The 9,879-nt window shown below is 37.8% G+C and overlaps 1 protein-coding gene across 1 annotated transcript; it reads right to left on the bottom strand.

Annotated features, from left to right (window-relative positions):
- Nucleotides 1-650: 650 nt before the first annotated feature.
- On the bottom strand, nucleotides 651-5,806 carry LOC114356479 (facilitated trehalose transporter Tret1-like). The gene is made up of 2 exons (XM_028309690.1): nucleotides 5,614-5,806; nucleotides 651-824 (listed from the first exon to the last, which is right to left on the bottom strand). Exons 1-2 carry the CDS (start codon nucleotides 5,713-5,715, stop codon nucleotides 651-653), a joined length of 276 nt encoding a protein of 91 aa, XP_028165491.1. The 5' UTR covers nucleotides 5,716-5,806.
- Between the last annotated feature and the right edge of the window lie 4,073 nt (nucleotides 5,807-9,879).

Raw genomic sequence — 9,879 nt, 5'->3', positions numbered from 1 at the left:
GATATCCATTGTGCGATACTTTACCGCGCAGTGCGTTTGCAACTGCACAGAAAACAAATTAGTTTCTGCGGAAACCTCGTAAAATTCTTCCTCGGCTTATTGAAAACTGAATGGGTTTTGTTACATAACTCAATTGGAAAGTCAAGATCAAGTGCTATGACTGCTATGAGATTGAATGTTAGTACACTCGGTTCAGATTGAGAGGTAAAAATGAGTTTAAGAGATGAATATAGATCCCCAATTAATCGGTTTCCAGTCACTACTGATCCTGACTTTTTTGGATGGTTTTTTTATTAAGATAATTCAATAGGGCACCCTTGCAATCTGAGCTTCCTTGACTCTACGTTACACCTGTGGTTACATATTGTTTCCAAAGCGATAGTCAGACATTTTATTCTAATTTTAATGATAAAACGCGGACGCCTTTTTAAAATATGCATTAAAATATCACGCAGTAAAAACTAATATATGCATAATAATAATGTTAAAAAAAAGTACCCACGTACCAATATTTCTTCTGTGTCTACGTTAAAAAACAACAGAAACTTTTAGACATTCTTTATCACATACTATGTACAAAAATCCTACTCTACTTTGGTTCTACATTTAATAAATCTATGAAGCACAAACATCACCCGCACTGCAGTTATTCAAAATCTAGACTCACCCAACAAACTGAGGCTAGCCACCCAGCTGGCCTGCTGGTCGCTGACCGGGAACCCGTCCGTCCGAGGCTCCTGCATGGAGGAGATGGCTGGCGACATGTACCCCTTGCTGAGTCCCGCTGAAAACGGCCCGAGGGACACCGCGAGAGCTGCCAGGATCTGAAAGAGATGAAGGTAGTAAGAAAGGACTCTTAGACTCAGTAGATTGCACTGAGAAGGGTATGAGGGACTGAGACCGCCAGACCTGCCAAAATTTATGTGAGAGATGAAGATAGTTTAGGGCGGACTCAGAAGAGACACTGCCGAGAACGTCCCGAGGGACACCACGAGAGCTGCGAATAGTTGAGAGAGATGGGAATAGTTAGGGGAGTGTATCGTCAATTAATTACTGAAAATAGAAGCCAGGATCTGTGCGAGAGACAGGAGAATAGTTAGATACTGCTGATAAGGACCCAAGGGAGACCGCGATCTGCCAGGAACTGTGAGAGAGATGAAGGAGTCTGTCGTTTACTATACAAAGCTCAGTTAGCTTCTTTTAGAACTTCTTCTACAGGTGTTAGGTAATTGGGTTTAAAAGCCAAAATAAATAAAATCAGATCTGTATGAAAATTAAAATGATTAGATAAATCAATTTTCTGACTTCACCATACCATTTATATTTATATGTTAATATGAGCTAGTGTCGGTTTATAAACCCATTTACCTAACACCCTGTATAATAAAAAATGACTTTAATTTTCAGTCACAACTCGCAAAACTCTTATTGAACAATTCCGGGCAGAAGTTAGAATTTCGGACTGTCTCAAAAAGGTTCATTTCAAATAAAATGCCCACTGATGCCTTTTTCCCCTAGGATTTCCACAGCGACGATGTACGCATCCCGGTAAAAAAACATTATAAAACTCATTTATTTTCTCTAGGTAGAGTCTTACAGCGCGTGTTGCCAATGGTATGTGCGTGCTATGCTCGGAGTTTACTACGTCGTGATTGAATCATAACTGAGGAGATCTGTAGAACCAAAGAAACCGAAACAAATCGCGGTTAATGCAATGCAAAATTAAACTGAATGAAACAGGGAATGGAGTATGGAAAAACTTAGGTCGGCAAGGCAAAGCCTTTTTTCTGACCGACTGAAATGGATGCGGGCGAAGCCATAAGCAAATCAAATGCTACTTTCAAACGTAATTTAAAGAAATTTCTATTAGACGAACAAATGTCTATTGCCTGAGTAGTTGTTCTGCATCTCTTCCCTTTATTACACAAACATAACTTTTTGACACATCTAGCACTTTCTGTTGACACACACACAAGCCACATACACCCAACACACACACCTAACACATACACCTAACACACACACCTAACACATACAGCTAGCACACACACCTACAAATTTATGTAATTGTTGAAGCTTTGTATAAGCTTATATAATTTTAAAATAAAAATGCCAATGTTTATGGCGTCCAATGTGACGCTCTTTTAAAAAAGTGGCCTCCGCAGAACAACAGCGTCCTGTTCTGGGTCTACCTCAGAGCAGGACACAATGCTGAGCGGATGCCATTTTGGTCCACAAATGTGCAAGTACTGTAAACTGTTTACTGTAATAATTTAATATGTTGGGCCAAATAAAATATTTTTCTTTCTTCTTCTTCTTTCTTCAAAGCTAGTCTATAAATAAATGATGTTCAGAACGATGTATCTTGTATGCAACCCACATACATGCGCTGCTACAAGATATATAGGGTGTTTCGAATCCACAACACGGAATGCACGAATCGATCAATGTTCCAAACACCATGTGCTAGTGTGAATGGACGCATAGGGATGTGTTAGAAGGGAAAACTGTCGATATCGATAAAAAAAATCACGTTTCCGGGTTCAATTCTCTCAAAACGAAAAATGTTAGTGTGATTAGTACGAGAATAAGATTATTTTACCAGCATATGATTTTAATGTCGAATAGTTAGTGAAAACCTTCTTATCTATGTATATCTACATTGCCAAAATAATTTTATTCTCAATATTTTCATCTAATAAAATCTTAACTAATAAATCTACTCTGTAACTTTTCTTGTTAATGTTTACGACTTACGTAATATGTACAAATAAATGAACACTATTTTGTATTGTTCAGTCGTCTTGGAACAATGAAAATTAAGTTTAAAGTGTTTCTATANAGTATACATAACAGTCGGAAAGAATCAATCACTTTTACTAAGATAAGTTATCCCGCTTATACAAACAAGGCACCGAGTCACTTATTAATCGATATTTACACTTTCTCATATTAAATTAAACATCGATTAATCATTGGCCAGTTCCGATTCATAACAAGTTCTCGTAACGACTGGAACCCTTTAAGTTCTAATTTACAATGGATCGATTACAGTCCGGCCCTTACAAGACCGGTTACAATAAATCTAAATCGACTTTCACTATCTGGATGACTAAATCGATACTATCCAATTATGTTATGTAACTGTAACATACTTTTCGAATTAAAAACAATTGCAGCTGTCAAAAACACTGACATTTCCTCTGTTAAATGATTGGCTTGTCGCTACTACCGCTTAACGAAAATTGAGTGTTACCGCGACAATCAACCTTTAATTCGAAATAGTCGAGATTTATTCGTCTACATTCTCTTAACACGCCGCACTATGATTATTATCTGAGAGCTACGATTAAGGAAACTACTTATCGTAATCAGAATCTAATTATAATAATTCGATACAGACATTTCTTGGCAGTGCGCTTAGTTAGTAATGGACATTTAATAGAAATGAGCCTGGAGCAAAATCTGTCTCGAATCGATTTCATTTTAACATTTAGTTCCGATTATCGAATGTAAATCCTTGGAAAATGAATTAATCGATGGCAATCAAAAGAAATCTTGAACTTGCTGTTATGCATAGCATAGCAGATAATCATTTGGGGAAAATACGTCTAAGAGATTGCGTAGGTTGATCCTATGATACGTAATGTCAGATATAGTAAAATAACATCTAGCTGTGATGTATTCGTGCGATTAGAATAAGTCACTGTTACATTAACATAATAAATCAACTCAGAAGTCTACCTGCACTTTATAAATGGGATATTAAAGGGGGTTCTGTCTTCTATACATAACTAAGTTTAAAAAAAAATAGTGTGAAGTTTTTAGAGAAGTTTTACGGGCAGGGTAAAATTAAGTACGCTCTGCTTTTTGCTTCTCTATCCAAAAATATTTTCATCGATATCGATTAACAAACAAACGAATTACAAACAACACTATGCACTTTATCTGAAAGCGTTCGCTAGATTGTACAGCATTTCGTGGGGTCAACGACCGGCACACTGCCATACATTCTGTCCCTTTCCGCGCCCAATTAAATCGTTTATTGCACGATAATTTAGACCTTATGGCCTTAAAAATAGATGCTAGTGCGATAGTAAGGTGTTGGTTGGGAAAGAGATAGTGGTAGAGATTATTATGTCACTAGGAAAATGGACGGCTGGGTACGCCATAATTGTTTTAATAAGTGTTATTAAACAATGAAGCTATTTGAGCGGCCCGTTATTGGATCTCTATGGTATTTGTACAGTAAATAAACTAGGATGTATTTTATTGCAATGCCGAATAATATGCCACAGTGTAAAAATGAAAATAAAAAATTCTGGATTTTAAAGAGTGCTGCTGAAATTTTCTTTTTCCTGTTGAATTATGGTTCAACTTCTTTTAGTTAAAAATGTTGTGTATTAGTTTTATCATTGCTTATGTGTAATGCCCCAGACCTTACCTGCATGCAGGTGCCTACTTCTTACAGAACAAACGTAAATATATGAATTTTCATTAATTCATTTTCAGGAAACTAACAAGGATAGTTATGAATGTCTTAATCAAATGTTATTTTCTTTGTCATATTTATAAACTATGTAATGATGTGTATAGCGCTAAAACTGATTAGGTTCCTCTGATAGTGAGAGGTAAAATTATGATATGTGACAGAGCTGTCTGAAATCTTAGCAAAACTCACTCCATCCGCACTGTTCTACTTCCTCAGGAACCTATCAGCTATGCGTTATGCCATTATTACAGACATTAAAAGAAAACTATTTATAAAATGTTGATCAATATTTCGGCTGAAACGAACGAACGAACGATCAATATTTGGCACTTATAATGCTTCAACCACACCAACGCGTGCAGATCATAGGGAAATGACAGGCCACGTGATCTGTCATGGGTCGCGCGACCTGTCATTGGCCTTTGATCGCGCCGGCGATGGCGATCAGAGCCCCGATTACGGTAACTTTTAACGTTTCCAATCCAGACGCGCTTCATCGATTCTGCGATACGATTGGTCAAAACAGCTGACGTACGCTGTTGAACGACCAATCGTATCGCAGAATCGAGAAGCGTGTCTGGATTGGAGACGATAAAAAATTATAATAAAAATAAACTTTTTTAAAAACAAGCTTTTATTCTGAATTTCGAAAGCTTGTATCGCGCATGGAATTTATCCCTCTTTTTCTCTGTTTGCGCTACAAGCTTTCGATATTCAGAATAAAAGCTTGTTTTTAAAAAAGTTTATTTTTATTATAATTTTATTTTACACTTTTTAGTTATATCTTAATCTCAGGACCCTGGACATTATCTAACACTAAAGTGCTCGAAAACACAAATCCAACGAACCCAAACTCGATGAGTTTCCGCCGTTTTGTTTAGGAGTTCCTATGGCCACCTCCCGACTCCATCATCAGACCAGCTCAATGGTGCCATAATATTGCATTGTCATCGTACTTACATAAGTATACCAAATTTCAGCTCAATCGGTGGAGAAGAAGTGGTCTTAAATTCAGTTGCAAGATTTGTCCCACACATACTCAAGTGAAGTCAATATAAAGCTTGTAAAAATTACCGTAATCGGGGCTCTGCACGCGTTGGTGTGGTTGAAGCTTTACATACCTGTCTCCTATAGCTGCTCCTGCCATCCACAGACCGCATCATCATGATCCGGGTCTCCGGCGTGATGTTGGTCATCTTCTCCTTAACCCCCTTCTCACACATGTGTGAACTAATTTAATTTAACTTCTCACAAAAACTTTGAATTTACACTTGTCACTTATTTCGCGTTGTCACTCGCGGAAGTCATCGTGGGGTTATCTGTAACAAAAATACAAATTTTAGGACAAAGTTTTATGGTATTACTAGCGGCTGCCCGCGACTTTGTACGCGTGTCTCGTTTTACCCTCTTAGGGGTTGATTTTTGTAAAATCCCGTCTTAGAGAGCACCTACGTTCTAAAAGGAACCCCCATGCAAAATTTGAGACTCCTAGCACTTGTGGTTTCTGAGATTTCATGATGAGTGAGTGAGTTAATCAGTGAGTGAGTCATGCTGGCTGCAATGCTTAAGCCTTCTTAAAATACTCTATACAGGGTGTTAGGTAAATGGGTATATGAGCCGACACTAGCCCATGTTAACATGGGCATATAAATGGTATGGTGAAGTCAGAAAATTGATATCTTCATTTTAATTATTTTAATTTTCATACAAATCGGATTTAATAAAATTATTTTGTATGAAAATTTAAAAAAATAAAATGATGATATCAAATTTCTGACTTTACCATACCATTTATATGCCCATGCTAACATGGGCTAGTGTCGGCTCATATACCCATTTACCTAACACCCTGTATATTGATGAAAACCGCATTAAAATCCACAGTTTTAAAGATCTAAGCGTACAAACAGATAGATCGACTTTGTCTAAACCATGTAGAGTCAAAAACATATAAGCTTAAATTAGTAGGGTCACCACAATAGTCCAGCATCAGGTATCGAACCAGCGACGGTATTCGATGTGCATTTCGAGGTCATAACCCAAAGTCATAGGGCACGGACCCTATAATTTATCCTTGTAGAGCCGCCTACTATTATTATCTGCTTAGCATATTTGATGGTAGAGCATGGTTTATGAAGATCACGATAGTTATTTTGAAATATTTATAGAAACTTAGAAACTATCCTAGATTTTTCTCGAGGTATGAACCTCATCTAATAGTTCAGTAGTGCATGAAAGGTTACAGACGGACATTGATGGATCGTTCGTTCGTTCGTTCGTTTCAGCCGAAAGACGTCCACTGCTGGACAAAGGCCTCCCCCAAAGACTTCCACAAAGACCGGTCGTGCGCCGCTCGCATCCAGGCACCTCCCGCGACCTTCACCAGATCGTCGGTCCACCTAGTGGGAGGCCCGCCCACGCTGTCTTCCGGCTCGTGGTCGCCACTCAAGAACTTTCCTGCCCCATTGATAGATATGGATGGATAAATATGTAATTTATCGTTTTCTAACCTTGATTTTTCGAGTTTCGAGCTATTTCTGCCTGATATCATAAAAAGCTCTGTCTTCTAGCAGAGATTTGGTCACCAATGTAAATAGGCCCTGAACTTTTTTAAATTACTGGAATGCCATGTCACATGACACATGCATGACTTTATTTTAAAATCTGTAATTTAAATTCAGGAGTAACCAAAAAAATAGATTGACGATTTTATTTTAGAATTTTTAATATTAGTTTGTAAATAAACAAAGAAAAGGAGGCATGTGTAAAATTCTTGACACCAAAAACCCAAAACTCCACTTAATCTAACTCCAATGACGTCACTAATCTACTTCCAAATATTTTAAACGCCAACTTATCAACCGCCTTATAAGCTTACGATAAGCTAGATAAGTAATTAGTGCTTACAGCAGAACAAACTACACATTTTTGTTGAAAAATCGACCTTATTACTAGTACATTAAGATGTCAGTATTTAACTTGACGTGCCCTCGTCTGTACCGAATGCCAAGATTAACTGAAATCTATGGTTCTCAAACTAAAAAAAAATACACCCCAAGGGATATCAGAGGGCTTAGTGTGAGTTTACATAAGATAAGATAAGATAAGATAAGAAAAACTGTATTTGACACAAAAAGAAAAAATAAAAACTAGAACAAAGGAACTTAAAACTATACACGCATATTTTTGTGCCAAAAAGGCGCTCGCTCAGCATTAATCGAGCCACGCGTGCATGCACGCGTGCCCCGACGCTGGTTTTCAGCGGGTGCCTCTCCAACCAACATTTAAATTAAAAAAAATAACATTATACAAAACATTGACAAACATTAAGTCAAACATCGTCACTAGTGAGCGCGTAAAAATGACATTCAATGTATGACGGATTGTACAGCGCCCCTAGCGGAAACTTTAAAGAACTAAAATTTTCATATACTTTTTATTTTTTTTACGCACTCGCTAGTGAGGACGTTTGATGTAAACTCACACTAAGGCCCAGTTTTTTGATTCTTAGTTAAAATAACTAATTGTTAAATTTTGCTACTAATGGTTAAATATTAACAAAATGTAAACAAATAGTTAAAAAATGTACTAAAAGGCAAGCTAACCATTGTTCGAAAAACATTTTTTTCTGATATTTAACCACTTGTCATTTGACATCTGTCAAATTTGACCATTGGTTATTTTAACTACGAATCAAAAAACCGGGCCTAAGCCCTCTAATCTAAACAGGTTAGGGCTTTTTCCCAGGGTTTATCAGTAAGTAAAAATTCAGACGGATCGGTNAGTTTTTAGAGAAGTTTTTCTGGCAGGGTAAAAATAAGTAGGTACGCTCTGCTTTCTGCTTCTTTATCCAAAAATATTTTCATCGATATCGATTAACAAACAAACGAATTACAAACAACACTATGCACTTTATCTGAAAGCGTTCGCTAGATTGTACAGCATTTCGTGGGGTCAACGACCGGCACACTGCCATACATTCTGTCCCTTTCCGCGCCCAATTAAAACGTTTATTTCACTATAATTTAGACCTTATAGCCTTAGAAATAGATGCCAGTGCGATAGTAAGGTGTTGGTTGAGAAAGAGATAGTGGTAGAGATTATTATGTCACTAGGAAAATGGACGGCTGGGTACGCCATAATTGTTTTAATAAGTGTTATTAAACAATGAAGCTATTTGAGCGGCTCGTTATTGGATATTGTATGGTATTTGTACAATACCGTATTTGCCTTACTTTTAATTTCAGTGATAATATAGCTATCAAAGAATGCGTGATAAGGTTTTATTGCATTTTTTCATTTCATGTCTTGGGCATAAAGACACTAACTAGGGTAGTATCTCTACTTCTAAATATTTAAAATGGCTAAGCTTAAGTGCATCGTCAAAAAGAAAACAGCTTGGATTGAAATCCGGCAATCTGGGTCTTACCCAGGCCGATTATCTTCATTGGTCATGCTGAAGAAAAATTTAATGCGTTGTCAATTTTTGCATGCCAATTTTTCGTGGACAAATAAATATAGGCTGGTTCCTGCTGTGTGCGGTAGAAGTGACTTGTGACGTAACGAAGCTGTTGCAGTCTACAGCGGTACTAAGATGTGCGCCACGATAAAATCTTATCGACGATTTTAGACGACAATAATGTATTAATGGCTTATCGTGAAAAATCGATAAAATGCCACTATAAAAGTTTACCGTGGCGCGCATCTCGATCAACCCGGAAAGGGATCAACACCGTATTGAGACGAGGCGTTTACGTTACGATGCGGAATGCGTTGCAGTATGGAGTTTCATACAAAGAATACTGACCGCCTCGAGTTTACTGTAGTATACTCGAGTAATACGTTTCCGGATTGATAAGTGTACTTCGTCCTTTAACGTAATAACAACACGTGGTGTATTTTCCCGCACCACGCTCCATTACAGTAGGAACTTAGCTGTGCGCGATATTTGTAGGTAAAGCCTGGTCCGTGAGCACGTAGAATTTTGTCCAATGACCCCAAGCTACCCATCCTTATCACTCGCGCGTAATTATATTGCTGTCGCGACTGTGCGACGCGCGCCCGCAGTGAGTATGCGAGCGCGACAAAGATAAAGATGGGTAGTTTGGGGTCATTGGACAAAATTCTACGTGCTCACGGACCAGGCTTTAGTAGAGTACTAAAATTACCTGTCTCCTATAGCTGCTCCTGCCATCCACAGACCGCATCATCATGATCCGGGTCTCCGGCGTGATGTTGGTCATCTTCTCCTTTACCCCTTTCTCACACATGTGTACACTAATTTAATTTAACTTCTTACAAAAACTTTGAATTTACACTTGTCACTTATTTCGCGTTGTCACTCGCGGAAGTCATCGTGGGGTTATCTGTAACAAAAAAAGCGCATG

Source organism: Ostrinia furnacalis, unplaced genomic scaffold (assembly GCF_004193835.3).
Source record: "Ostrinia furnacalis isolate ACB-3 unplaced genomic scaffold, ASM419383v2 OfSCF2810, whole genome shotgun sequence".
Lineage (NCBI taxonomy): Eukaryota > Metazoa > Arthropoda > Insecta > Lepidoptera > Crambidae > Ostrinia > Ostrinia furnacalis.
Note: the sequence above shows the minus strand (reverse complement) of the source record. Positions and strands in the feature narration are given on the sequence as shown.

Bases quoted from the DNA above. Each gene is read 5' to 3' on its own strand.
- LOC114356479 (XM_028309690.1), bottom strand. From the start codon at position 5,715: ATGTGTGAGAAGGGGGTTAAGGAGAAGATGACCAACATCACGCCGGAG. The intron at 825-5,613 runs GTATGTAAAGCT...CATCTCTTTCAG, and splicing joins GGAGCAGCTATAGGAGACAG to ATCCTGGCAGCTCTCGCGGT.